Source organism: Dendrobates tinctorius, unplaced genomic scaffold, assembly GCF_039654945.1.
Source record: "Dendrobates tinctorius isolate UK_male_01 unplaced genomic scaffold, ASM3965494v1 ptg000103l, whole genome shotgun sequence".
Lineage (NCBI taxonomy): Eukaryota > Metazoa > Chordata > Amphibia > Anura > Dendrobatidae > Dendrobates > Dendrobates tinctorius.
Window position 1 is genome coordinate 21857942 of NW_027361771.1, and position 14620 is coordinate 21872561.

The following is a 14620-nucleotide window of genomic DNA, read 5'->3' on the forward strand; positions in this document are numbered from 1 at the left end:
ACAGAGGCAGTTCCCTTTGCCCAATTTCACTCCAGACCCCTCCAACACGCCATACTGTCTCGGTGGAACAGGTCTGTTCTTTCCCTGGACCGCCCATTTCGTCTTTCATACCGGGTCAAGCAGTCCCTCAATTGGTGGCTGATGTCTCCTCTCATCTCCCTAGGACGGCCATTCCTTCCCATTCACTGGCAGATTGTGACAACGGATGCCAGCCTCCTCGACTGGGGGCAGTGTTCCGCAGTCACACTGTTCAGGGTCGATGGTCGATTCAGGAGTCAGCTCTGCCGATCAACGTCCTCGAGATACGAGCGATTTATCTGTCTCTTGTTCACTGGGAGAGGCTTCTCAAGGGCCTGCCTATCCGGATTAAGACAGACAATACCACAGCGGTGGCATATGTCAACCGCCAGGGGGGACACGGAGTGTCTCAGCCCTGGCAGAAGTGTCCAAGATTCTTCATTGGGCAGAGCTTTCAGTCCCGGCAATATCCGCGGTGCACATTCCTGGCGTGGACAACTGGGCCGCCGATTTTCTCAGCCGCGAGGGTCTAGTGGCGGGAGAGTGGTCCCTACGTCCGGAGGTATTTCTTCAGCTTTGCCGTCGTTGGGGAACCCCGGACGTAGACCTGCTAGATTCTCGCCTCAACAGGAAAGTTTGTATCCAGGGCTCGAGATCCTCTCGCAGTGGGCGCCAGCGCTCTGGCCATTCCTTGGTCGCAGTTCAAGCTCCCCTACCTATTCCCTCCTCTGCCTCTTCTTCCCAGGCTGTTGAAGAAAATCAAGGCGGAAGGAATTCCAGTCACTCATCGCCCCGAATTGGCCCAGAAGGGCTTGGTTCACACATCGTCCTATCGTGGACATCGTCAACCTTCTCGCGGACACCCCCTGGAAGCTTCCAGACAGGGCAGATCTGCTGTCTCAAGGTCCGATTTGCCACTCCAATTCTCGGCCACTCAATTTAACGGCGTGGCTGTTGAAACCGAGGTTTTGAAACGATCAGGCTTTTCGGATCGAGTTATTCATACTATGATCCAGGCCAGAAAGCCATCGTCTTCCAAAGTTTATTACCGTACCTGGAAGGCCTATTTCACTTGGTGCGAGTCCACCGACATTCTGCCCATACATTTTTCGCTCCCTTCTGTCCTGGCGTTTCTTCAGGCAGGGCGTGATGCAGGCCTTGCCCTCAGCTCTTTAAAAGGTCAAGTTTCGGCGCTGTCCATTTTATTTCAGAAGACGTTGGCCTCCCGTCCTCAGGTCAAAACCTTCCTTCAAGGAGTGGCTCATACGGCTCCTCCGTACCGAGCGCCCGTAGATCCTTGGGATCTTAATCTGGTTCTTGAGGCTCTGCAAGGTCCTCCCTTTGAACCTCTCAGGGAACTTTCCCCTATCCCTCCTTTCATGGAAAGTAGCCTTCCTAGTGGCCATCGCCTCCATCCGGCGCGTGTCGGAATTGGCGGCCCTCTCTTGCCGCTCTCCTTTCTTGGTACTCCTCTAGGACAAGGTAGTTCTGCGGCCTCCGCCCGCTTTCCTTCTTAAAGTGCTGTCCACTTTCCACCTGAATGAGGATACTGTTCTCCCGTCCTTTTGTCCGGGTCCAGCTCGTCCTCGGGACCGCTCCTTGAACAAGCTGGACTTGGTCAGGGCGATGAAGGTCTACCTAGCTAGGACGACTTCTTTGCGGAAGACAGACTCTCTCTTCATCCTTCCAGATGGGGTGCAGAGAGGTCAGCCGGCCTCCAAAGCTACTATTGCTCGCTGGATCAGATCGGCAATTTTGGAGGCCTACCGGGTCATACATTGATTGACCCCTCCGGGAATTAGAGCTCACTCTACCCGGGCAGTGGGTACCTCCTGGACGGTGCGCCACTGAGCTTCCGCGCTGCAGCTTGTAAAGCTGCAACCTGGTCATTGGTTCACACATTTGTGAAATTCTACAAGGTCCACACCTACGCTTCGGTGGATGCCAGCCTAGGTGGAAGGATTCTGCAGGCAGCGGTGGTGAGTCCGCAGGCCTGATGGAAGTTTGCTTTCCCGCCCCAGGGACTGCTTTGGGACGTCCCATGGTCTCTGTGTCCCCCAATAAGGCGAACGAGAAAACAGGATTTTTGGGTTGCTTACCGTAAAATCTGTTTCTCGGAGCCTTCATTGGGGGACACAGCACCCTCCCATGTTCTGCAACTCCTGTTCTTATGTTTGTTGGTTATTTACAGTTGAGTTGTCCTGTTTTTCAATCTATTCTGTTACTTCTCCTACTGCTTTCTCACTAACTGAGGAATTTCCTGCCGGTCGGTGGGGTGTACACTGCGGAGGAGGAGCTAACCCTTTTTTTGTGCATAGTGTCAGCCTCCTAGTGGCAGCAGCGTACACCCATGGTCTCTGTGTCCCCCAATGAAGGCTCCGAGAAACAGATTTTACGGTAAGCAACCCAAAAATCCTGTTTTTTTGCTGCCAACACAGACAGAAATGTAACAACCTACAGGTGACACTAGAGAGACAGCATACTTCCATATTGATGTAACGATCCTGTCAGCAGGATTGTGCCTGGTAACCTACAGACAGTGTCAGGTCGGCGCCGTTATACTGATTACAATGATACATTGGTTGATGGAATCCGTCTTGTGGTTGTTGTGTAATCTTTATTTTCAGTTTTAAGTTAATGATATGCTCGTGTCCCAAAGCGGCCTGTGAGGGGGGTCTTCATGTGGTGCCCTGATTAGGTATTCATAATGCAGACTGCTGACAGGTCACTGATCCCTCACTGACCTGACCCCTAGTTTACACACTGCATACTATAGTGAGGTCCCTAAAAAAATTATTAAACTTCATTAAAGTGGTGCAGGCAGTGTGTAGCATGATACAATGGCTAATATGCCTATATGAATTTATGCTTTATTCCTATACTACGGTGGGGTAAAAACAATATATATACCGTATTTTTCGCTTTATAAGACGCACTTTTGTTCCCCCAAATTTTTGGGGAAAGTAGGGGGTGCGTCTTATAATCCGAATATACGGGGGGAGGGGGGGTGTATATATATATATACTGCAGGGTCCAGGGGAGGTGGGGGCAGCTTTGGAGCGGTGCTGTGAGCTGGTAAAAGCTGCCGGAGGGAGCCTTTGATCTCCTGCTCCCGCTCATATAATATGCACTGCCGCTGTCCATCACCATGGTGCTGAAACCGCACCACGGTGACTGGCTGGGGGAGCGGCGCATACTATAGCTGCCTGCGCCCTCCTTTGATCGCACATGATCCCCTGTGTTAGATATCTCCCCCATGCTGCTGCCCATAGTAAAATAAAAAACTCTTTCCTTACCTCCTCCAGCGCTGATCTCCCAGTGTCTCGGCTGCCGCTGTCATCAGGCACGCAGAGATGATATCACTCTGCTGTGCTGATCACATGACCGGCACTGAGAACCAGGAAGTGGAGGAGGAGCTCAACCACACTGAGGGAGACACGAGGAGGGACAGCGCTGAGAAGGTAAGGAAAGAGTTTATTTTACTAAAAGCAGCAGCATGGAGGCGATATCTAACACAGGGGGCCGTGTGTCAGCCACAGGGGGCCGTGTGTCAGCCACAGGGGGCCAGTGTGTCAGCCACAGGGGGCCAGTGTGTCAGCCACAGGGGGCCAGTGTGTCAGCCACAGTGGGCCAGTGTGCCAGCCACAGTGGGCCAGTGTGTCAGCCACAGGGGGCCAGTGTGTCAGCCACAGGGGGCCAGTGTGTCAGCCACAGTGGGCCAGTGTGTCAGCCACAGTGGGCCAGTGTGCCAGCCACAGTGGGCCAGTGTGTCAGCCACAGGGGGCCAGTGTGTCAGCCACAGGGGGCCAGTGTGTCAGCCACAGGGGGCCAGTGTGTCAGCCACAGGGGGCCAGTGTGCCAGCCACAGGGGGCCGTGTGTCAGCCACAGGGGGGCCGAGTGTCAGCCACAGGGGGGCCGTGTATCAGCCACAGGGGGCCCGTGTGCCAGCACAAGGGGGCTATATTCAATATAAGGTGGCCATATCCAGATTAAGGGGGCTAATTTTAGGATGGGGGGGCTATGAGGGACATATACCCTATATGATTTGTTAGACGGACACTGGCATTATAAGACGGACCCCATTTATTAAAAAATTCTCTATTCCTTCACCACATTTGGGGGTGCGTCTTATAATCAGGTGCGTCTTATAAAGCGAAAAATACGGTGTATATATATATATATATATATATATATCTTCATAAAAATGGCGGCGATGGCACCTGCGCAGTAGCATTTATCGTGTTCCAATATATTGTACTGAGTAAGCACCGCCGCTGGCACCATTTTGCTGGAGTAAAAAAAAAAATTGCCTGCACAGTAGCATCTATCGCCGATAGGTGCTATTTTGATGGAGCCCTTTTTTTTTTTCTCTAGCAAAATTGCGTCGGCGCCTGTGCAGTACCAATAGCGTTCCGATGCTACTGCGCAGGCACCCCTGCCGGCGTCATTTTGAGGAAGCCAAATTTTTTTTTTCTCTAGCAAAATGGCACCAGTGGAAACGCTTGTGCAGTAGCATCTATTGGTGCTCACAATGTAGAGCAGCGAATCCTGAGAGCACAACCTTCTTGTAAAGACCATAAAAATCAGAATGCTACTGCGCAAGCGCCGCTGCCATTTTGATGAAGATATAATTTTTTTTTTACCCTGCGATAGTATAGGAATAAAGCATAAATGTATACAGGCATATTAGCCATTTGTATCATGCTACAGCGCAGGCGCCATTTTGATGAAGTTGAATTTTTTTTCTGTAACCCCACAATAGTATATGCACTATGTAAAATAGGGGGCAGGTCAGTGAAGGATCAGTGACCTGTCAAAAGCCATACAGATGAATATGTAAGCAGACCAACTCATAAAGACCCCCCCACAGGCCACCATGGAGCATGAGCTCCACCTTTTACTCACCGTAAAATCCTTTTCTCCAAGCCATTCATTGGGGGACACAGAGACAGTGGGTGTTATGCTCCTGCCACTAGGAGGACACTAAGCAAATCAGAAAAAGTTAACTCCTCCCCTGCAGTATATACCCCACAGCTGGATGAGATATCTCCAGTTCATAGAAAAAAGCAGTAGAAGCTTAAACCGTCAACAGTAACAAACTATGTCAAAACCTAAGAATGCTACAAATGAGCCAGTAGGCTAAACAGGGAGGGTGCTGTGTCCCCCAATGAATGGCTCGGAGAAAAGGATTTTACGGTGAGTACACAAAAATCCCTATTTCTCCTACGCCTCATTGGGGGACACAGAGACAGTGGGACGTCCTAAAGCAGTCCTTGGGTGGGGAGCATACATCTGCTAATATCCCACGTACCTCTGAGTTAAGACTGAGGTACTGCCGATTGCAGGATGCGTCTGCCGAGAGCTGCATCTGCAGAGGCCTGAGAATGAATTTGGTAATGTTTTGAAAAGGTATGCAGACTGGACCAAGTTGCAGCCTTGCAGACCTGTTCTGCCGTGGCCTGGTGCCGAATGGCCCACTAGGCGCCCACTGACCGGGTAGAGTGCGCCTTAATCCCCGCAGGGACAGGCGCGTTCCTGACACAGTAGGATTCCTGAATCGCAGAGCGAATCCACCTGGCTAGCGTTGCTTTGGACGCGGCTAGGCCTTTCCTATGCCACTGAGGAAGTATGAACTGGGCATCTGACCTGCGGAAGGGAGCCGTCCGCGAGATGTACCGTCTCAGCGCCCTAACCACAGGGTGTGGAGGGCCTTCTCAATGCGATGGACTGGTGCCGGACAAAAGGAAGGCAAAACAATTTCATCGTTGAGATGGAAAGAGGAAACGACCTTGGGCATGAAGGACGGGGATGTTCTGAGAACCACCTTGTCCTGATGAAAATTCAGGAACGGAGAACGGCAGGACAGAGCTGCCAATTCTGAAACTCGTCTGATTGACGTAATGGCTACTAGAAAGACCACTTTCCAAGAGAGGATGGTCAAAGACACGTCCTGCAGCGATTCAAAAGGCTCCTCTTGTAAGGCCCCGAGAACCAGGTTAAGGTCCCATGGTTCTAATGGATTCCTATAAGGAGGCGCTACATGGGAGACTCCTTGAATAAACGTCTTGACCTGAGGTTTGGTGGCAACTCTTTGTTGGAAAAACACTGACAAGGCCGAAATTTGGCCCTTGAGTGAGCTAAGCGCGAGGCCTGATCTTAGTCCGGATTGAAGAAACTCCAATATGCTCGGAATGGAGAATACCAGAGGGGAACGACTATGATACTTGCACTGTGAAAGGAATATTTTCCAGGTGTGGTGATAGATACGTCTGGATACGGGCTTTCTAGCACTAATCATGGTGGAGATGACGTCGGGAGAGAATCCAGCCTGTGCTAAAATCCAGGATTCAACAGCCATGCCGTCAAAGACAGGGCCCTGGAGTTCTGGTGGTAAATCGGGCCCTGAGAAAGCAGATCCGAGCGATCTAGAAGCTGCCAGGAAACGTCGGCGACTAGCTGTATTAGTTCCACATACCATGCTCGGCGCGGCCAATCTGGCGCGACTAGGATCACAGGCACTCCCTCTGCTCTGATCTTCTTGAAGACCCTCGGAAGTAAGGGAAGAGGGGGAAAAATGTACGGAAGCCGAAATTGGTGCCATGGCAGCACCAGGGCGTCCGCTCCGATGGCACATGGATCGCGCGATCGGGCAATGAACCGAGACACCTTGTTGTTTAGCATGGAGGCCATGAGGTCCACATCCGGAGTCTCCCAACGAAGACAGATCTGGTGAAAGACCTCTGGATGAAGAGACCACTCTCCTGAGGCAATGCCTTGGTGACTGAGAAAATCTGCTGCCCAATTTTCCACGCCGGGGATGTGAATTGCCGAGATGGACGAGTGGTTGGTCTCGGCTCAATGGAGGATGTGACTCACTTCGTGCATGGCCATCTTGCTCTGGGTACCTCCCTGGCGGATGATATACGCTACAGCCGTGGCGTTGTCTGATTGGATACTGATATGGTGACCTGCGAGGAGATGGTGGAAACTCCGTAGAGCTAATCTGATCGCTCGAATCTCTAGGATGTTGATGGGGAGACGTGATTCTTGGGTTGACCAACGACCCTGTGCCATGTGGTGACAAAAGACCGCACCCCAGCCGAGAAGACTTGCGTCGGTGGTTACTATCAACCATCTTACTGGGAGAAAAGACCTTCCTTGATTCAGGGAGGACTTCAGAGTCCACCACTTGAGGGCTTGCCTGACCCGCAGGGACAGAAGGATCCGATGGTCCAGGGAGAATGGGTTCTTGTCCCAAGCTGACAGCAACTGGTGTTGTAAGGGACGAAGATGGAACTGTGCAAACGGAACTGCTTCTATGGCAACCACCATTTTTGGCAGACAGCATTGAGAGCAGAAGGACACATATGTCTCTTTAGTTTTAGCACTATGGCACTTTGTGACAAGCTAGTCCCCTGAGGAGTTTGCTTGGATGAAACGCGTTGGGACATCTGTTTAGGGAAAGTGCAGGGCATGTGCAATATAGGGTTAGATGTGGACTGCCCTTATTAGGACGGGAGTTTTGGGGAATAGATGATTGCTAGCCCCATAGGGATTGACAGGGTATTGTCCTCCCAAGCTTCGGTTCCATGGACCTTTGATGATTTTATACAGGATCCATGAAGACTCCTGCCTTTGTTACAACTATAGGTGAGACTGTTCCAATCTTTCTGTCTCATTCTTCTATATTTGTACAGTTGTAAATTGTCTTTACAACATTTGTATCTGTTATATATATGTGCTTATTGGGTTACAGCATACTGAATGATGAATTTTTCATTGCTGTACCCTGGTTATAGTGTCATCTGTACATATTAAGGTGACAATTTATATTTTTAGGATTGTTGACACTGGGGGGGAGTTGTTATTCTTCCCCTTTTTTTCCCTGTTTTGTTGGGGATTGGTTACTTGATCAACAATCTTTCCCTTTCTTTTGGGTGACACATATTCTAAACTTTTTTATCTAACAGAGTAAAAGTTACGTTTTAATTTCACCTTTTGCTGTATGTTGGTATCTTTTTTGGTGAATCTCATTCTTTTGACAAGTAATTGTCTTTGCTTTACAGCCACCATTTTTCCAAGAACTCTCATGCTGAAACGAATGGAGTGAGAAGCTAGACGGGAAAGAGTTCGCACTGCCTGTTGTAAAATTTGCGTCTTTTCTGGAGGGAGAATGACCAACCCGCGGGAAGTGTCCAAGATCATTCCTAAAAAGGAGATTTGCTGAGCCGGTTTCGGGGAAGACTTTGCGAAGTTTATCTTCCACCCCAGGCGTGAAAGTGTATTTAATGTTATCTCCACAGATTCTTTGCAGGCTGAAAGGGACGGACCCTTGATGAGCAGGTCGTTGAGATACGGTACCACTACTACTCCTCGAGAGTGGAGAATGGCCATGACAGCCGCCATGACCTTGCTAAAGACCCTGGGGGCAGTGGCGAGTCCGAAGGGCAATGCCACGAACTGGAAGTGTTCCTCGTGAATTGCAAAGCGAAGAAACTGTTGGTGAGACGGGCAGATCAGGATGTGAAGGTAAGCGTCCTTGATGTCGATGGATGCTAGGAACTCTCCTTTCTCCATGGAAGCGACCACTGACCGGAGAGATTCCATTCGGAACCGTGCCGAACTGATTTAACAGTTTGAGATCCAGAATGGGACGCATCGAGCCGTCTTTCTTTGGAACCACAAAAAGGTTTGAATAGAATCCTCTGCACCTCTCATGATGAGGAACTGGAATGATGACGCTGTCCCTTAAGAGAGCTTGAACAGCCCAAAGGAAGGCTCTTGTCTTTCCCTTGGGCGGAAAAAACGAGTTGGAGGTGGGAGGAAAACTCTTATCTTGTATCCGGAGGACACCAGCTCCCTGACCCACTTGTCGTGGACGACCGCGAGCCAGGTGTGGCTGAAGGAAAGTAGACGGCCTCCTACTTTGTCGGCGTCTGCCGGATACCGCAACAAGTCATTGGGTAGATCTCTGAGACCTGGCTCCTTTGGAACCAGAAACACTAGGTCTGGGTTTCCAAGGACGGTTAGGTCTGTACGAGACCTGGGAGCCTCTGTCCCCACGCAAAGATGGACCTGATCCGGAAGAGAAGGTAGAGGAAGACCAACCGGAGTTGTTGCGAAAGGAACGAAAGCGCGCTGGCTGTTGGTTGCGAAACAGCCGAGCAGCTTTTCGTTGAGGGAGGAATTTACTCTTCCCCCCCGGTAGCATCAGAAATGAGTTGATCTAGTTTCTCTCCAAAAAGGCGACCTGTTTGAAACGGGAGAAGTCAAGGATCTTTTGGATGTGGCATCCGCCCGCCAGTCACGGAGCCATAGGGCTCTTCTAATGGAGACCGCATTAGCGGCAGTTTGAGCAGCGCAGTTGGCGGCGTCAAAAGAGGCGTCCACTACGAAGTCTGCTGCGTGAATTATCTACCTGGCGACCGCGGTTGCTTCCGGGGGAAGACTGGTGTCCTGTAAGGAGGTAATCAAGACCTCTGCCCAAGCGGCCATTGCTTTCGTGACCCAAATTGCCGCGAAAGATGGAAAAAGCACTGCTCCTGAAGCTTCAAAAACTGAACGGGCGAGGTAATCAATCTGACGATCGGAGGGGTTTTTGATCGAGGACCCCTCGGACACAGACAGAAGTGTCCGGATGGCTGGTAAATAACCTACGCACGTGTTTGGTTTTCTTAAGAGAAATAGGATGTGTTGGAGAGGGAACATTATCCTCATCCAACTTCAGGATCTTGTTAAATGATTCTATAAGAGAATCAAGTGACTCTTGATCAGATGGAGGATTCTGAGGGGCAGACGTGTCAGAATCAAAATCAGAGTCGTGCTCGCTGAGAACTCCAGGAGAGGGAGAGCAAGAGATAGGAGCCGCAGATGCAGAGGTGCGAACAGGGCTAGAGGAAGCATCACGGGTCCGCTTTCTAGAGCCCCGACCATCTCTTGAACGAGAACGGCCCCTGCTGGCGGATGGTTCCCTTTCAACGCCAAAGCTTTCCTAGGGGGGTAAGGACGCCTTCTGGTTTAAACAGCCCTCCCGAAGGGAGAATATAGCCTGGGTCAGAGACTCTACCGATCGTGACAGGGACGCAGCCCACTCAGGGGTACAAGACGCAGGAGACCCGTTGGCAGCGGCGGCAGGGGGCGATTGAGCGCAGGTCTGGGCGCAGGCCGGGTCGCAGTTAGTGCAGAGCGGATTAGTCTGTGCACTAGGTAAGCTAGCCTTGCAAGGGGTACACACGGTAAAAAACGCAGTGTGCTTTTTAGCAACCCGCTTCGCTTCCTTAGATTGAGACATAGCGCTCCTGAAAGGGTTAATGGCAGAGTCTGCTGCAGGGAACGTGCCAGGAAGGGGTTAAGCTTTAATCTGGGGTAGATGCAGCTTACCCGGTGCTATCTTGTGTCCCCCGGGAGGAATGGCTGTGGCCCTGCGGTGACACTCTGTATCCGGCTGCTCACCTCACACCTTGTGTGCAGCTGAGGTAACAAGGATATAGCCCCCGAGATTAGGATCGCGCGTCTCGTGCAGGCTGAGAGGCGCCAAGGCGAGGGGGGCGGCGCTATTCAAATTGCGGCCTAGTAGGCCGGAAAAGCCGGGGCCTGGATTTTGAGCGTACCCGAGATAGGCGCCGGTGGGTGGGCCGGGGCGGCGCCAGTGGGCGGCGCCATTTAAATTGCGGCCTAGCAGGCCAGAAAGCCAGGGGCTAAATTTTTTGCGCTACGGTGAGGGCCGCGATGGGCTGAGAACTCCAGGGTGCACCGCCGCTGACTACATCAGCGCTACTCCCGGGGGACAGGCCCCGACCCCATACCTCCACTCCAGCGTTCAGCGCTGTCCGGTCCTCTATGCAGGCTCTCATCCTCCAGGCTGAAGCAGAGCTGGAGGAGTTCTTAAAGGCCACGCTCAATCGACCCTCCCTATGATAGGGGAATGGAGAGCTATGGGGCTGATTCAGGGCCTACGCAAGCGCTGTCCCAGTCTTCTCCGTTACGTGCGCCTGCCCCGAACGGGAACTTCCATCAGGCATCATCGCCAAAGGTAGAGGAATCAGCCCCAAAAACGTCGCAGGAAAGGTACGTGAAGGGTTACTCCACGTGCTTGCCTGTTGTTGGTTTGGGGGAGAGTGGGCCGTAGAAAGGAACCGTCGCCCCCTTCACTCCGTTAATTAAAAAATAAAAATTTACTGAAAAATTCAAAAATAAAATAAAAACGGTGGGGTGTGAAACCAGACCCAAGTGCCTCCTACAGACACTAAGCAAGAACTGGAGATATCTCATCCAGCTGCAGGGTGTATACTGCAGGGGAGGAGTTAACTTTTTTTCTGATTTGCTTAGTGTCCTCCTAGTGGCAGCAGCATAACACCCACTGTCTCTGTGTCCCCCAATGAGGCGTAGGAGAAATGGGCGGTACTCACAGGGTGATAATGCAGATTAGGCTAAAACATGCCCCCAGAGAATCCTGAGAGCACCACCCACTTGGTAAAGACCATAAAATTAGAACTACATAAAAAGGCCCATATCTCTGGAACCATATGGCAGATTTGGAAAAAGCCCTGAATACTCAAGGAAGCAGAGACTTAGTGGCAGGTCTCTCAACTATTGGACGGGAAGCACAGAGTTAGGATCACTTGCTGATCAGTTAGGGTCTGACTACAGAGGCCCTCACGATATTAGAATAAGAGGACTGCAGAATGAGTTTTCCTTCCAGAGAATTCTCAGAGGTTGGCCACAACTGATCAATGTTAAGCCATATTTTAGAGATATGCTATAATATTAAAAAAGGGAATATCACTTTAAAAGGTCATGATAAGAAGTCATCTCATGTACATATATCTCGTACCTATACATATATGTACATTGTTTGTGTATTTGTTATGTAAAGGTGATGGATTTGAGGTCGTACTGTTTCTTAATTTTGCTACACCTTACAGATCTAAAATTCTGTGCATTAATACAAATTGCCACACAAAACCTGAATCTTGCTCATGTAACCATCCTATGACATCTGCCTTACCTTATTCTTTGTCCTCCTGGCTCCTGGCGCAGGCAGTTTACCATTCCAACAATACCAGAATTTGGTTCATTCAGGGCTTTTAGCCAAATTCGGTGATCCGATGTATCGGCCAAAGCTTCCTATAATATAGAACAGATGATGATGAAGAATAGAGCTATTCAGACAACACGAGTAAATGCACTGTTCATTTAAAATGCGGCACCTTCACTGATTCCACCCACGGACAGTCCATGTCTTCAACCGAGAGGAGAGCCACTTTCCTCTCTGGGGTACGTCGACGACATAAGAAAATGACTGAGTTGTAGAAGGACTTCTTCATGGCAACCACGTCCATGTTGGCACTGTCAATCAGCTTCTCCCATTCTGCCTGAGAAGATTAAGACATTTCAGACAGTTCAGAGTATGTAGAAAGGTTAGAGACATAGTGCACATGTATTTATCACTAAATTACCCGAATTGAAGTCAATTCATTGCTCAGCCGTCATAGTGCACTGACATATAGAAACATCATACCTGGGAAAGGAGACCATCTTTCTGCTGGAGATTTTGGGTCCTTAGGAAGGCAATGGTTTCTCCTAGGATATCTCCTTTTAGATGTGTATGAAGTAATATGAACCCTCCTTCTTTCACGGCCACTGCCATATTGGGCAGAACTTGTCTAGGATCCCGTAGGAGATGTGCTGAGCTATTGCACACCAACAGATCAGCACCAGTTACACCATTAGGTGGAGTGGTATATGGGTCCCATTGCTCTATGGAAACTCCAGCTTCTTTCAGATCGTCCTCTACTGTAGAAAGGACATCCAGAGTCTGGTCAGTGGCAATGTAATCTATCTGCAGCATTGGTTGGGTGTTCAGCACATTCAGCACATAAGAAGACAAATTCCCTTTTCCTGTTAGGGTCTAAGGAGAAAAAAGAAATAAAAACTAACATGGGTAAGTCACGTACAGTGTGTAACTCCTAGATGTAGGTATTAATATGGAGCAACTACTATTTCCCTGCGTTCTTGTTCTTTTCATAGAGAAATGGTCTCAAGCTGCAAGCTCAATATAAAGCCAATCCACTAGATAATAGAGTTGAGAAAATAATGTACAGGCCCAGCAGCTTTGTCAGTAGTCCGTGGCCACCAAACAAGAGCACTGTGAACTTCCTACTACCTTGTCATCTTCTGATTAATAGACCCTGCGATGTCCTGAGGCTGCAACACAACACAAATGCATAACATAGGAGCAGCCTACTAATTAGAAGAGGCACCAGGGATGCTGGAGGTAGTAGGAGGTCCTCAGTGATCTGGCCCAGCTGCCATGAACCACTAATGTAGCCATTGGACCATGTTCCTGCAAATTTCATTGTTCAGCTCTAAGGATAAAACAGGATTTTTGGGTTGCTTACCGTAAAATCTGTTTCTCGGAGCCTTCATTGGGGGACACAGAGACCATGGGTGTATGCTGCTGCCACTAGAAGGCTGACACTATGCACAAAAAAAGGTTAGCTCCTCCTCCGCAGTGTACACCCCACCGACCGGCAGGAAGTTCCTCAGTTAGTGAGAAAGCAGTAGGAGAAGTAACAGAATAGATTGAAAACAGAACAGACAACTCAAACCAACCAACATAATAACAAGAGTTGTAGAACATGGGAGGGTGCTGTGTCCCCCAATGAAGGCTCCGAGAAACAGATTTTACGGTAAGCAACCCAAAAATCCTGTTTTCTCGTTCGCCTTATTGGGGGACACAGAGACCATGGGACGTCCCAAAGCAGTCCCTGGGGTGGGAAAAACAAACTTCCATCAGGCCAGCGGACTCACTACCGCAGCCTGCAGGATCCTTCTACCTAGGCTGGCATCTGCCGAAGCGTAGGTATGGACCTTGTAGAATTTTACAAACGTGTGAACCGATGACCAGGTTGCAGCTTCGTAAAGCTGCAGCACGGAAGCTCTGTGACGTACCACCTAGGAGGCACCCACTGCCCGGGTAGAATGCGCTCTAATTCCCGGAGGGACCACTCGTTGTTTGACCCGGTAGGCCTCCAAAATTGCCGATCTGATCCAGCGAGCAATAGTAGCTTTGGAGGCCGGGTGACCTTTCCGCGCCCCATCTGGAATGATGAAGAAAGAATCTGTCTTCCGCAAGAAGTCATCCTAGTTAGGTAGACATTCATCGCCCTGACCAAGTCCAGCTTGTTCAAGGACCGCTCCCGAGGGTGAGCTGGACCCGGACAAAAGGACGGGAGAACAATGTCCTCATTCAGGTGGAAAGTGGACACAATCTTAGGAAGGAAAGAGGGCGGAGGCCGCAGAACTACCTTGTCCTGGTAGAATACCAAGAGAGCGGCAAGAGAGGGCCGCCAATTCCGACGCGCGCCGGATGGAGGTGATGGCTGCCAGAAAGGCTACTTTCCACGAAAGGAGAGAAAGGGAAACATCCCAGAGAGGTTTAAAGGAAGGACCTTGCAGAACCTCGAGGACCAGATTAAGATCCCATGGATCTACGGGCGCTCGGTACGGAGGAACCATGTGAGCCACACCCTGACGGAAGGTTTTAACCTGAGGACGGGAGCCGTCTTCCGAAATAAAATGGACAGCGCCGACACTTGA

General features: G+C 50.2%; 1 protein-coding gene across 1 annotated transcript in view; it reads right to left on the reverse strand.

Annotated features, from left to right (window-relative positions):
• Nucleotides 1-14620, reverse strand: part of FASN (fatty acid synthase) — an 88217-nt gene that overhangs the window by 39370 nt on the left and 34227 nt on the right. The window contains exons 23-25 of the mRNA XM_073588141.1: nucleotides 12540-12929; nucleotides 12229-12393; nucleotides 12027-12145 (exon numbers count right to left, since the gene is read on the reverse strand). Of these exons, the coding sequence (XP_073444242.1) occupies nucleotides 12027-12145; nucleotides 12229-12393; nucleotides 12540-12929 (674 nt within the window). The remainder of the gene's footprint in view (nucleotides 1-12026; nucleotides 12146-12228; nucleotides 12394-12539; nucleotides 12930-14620) is intronic.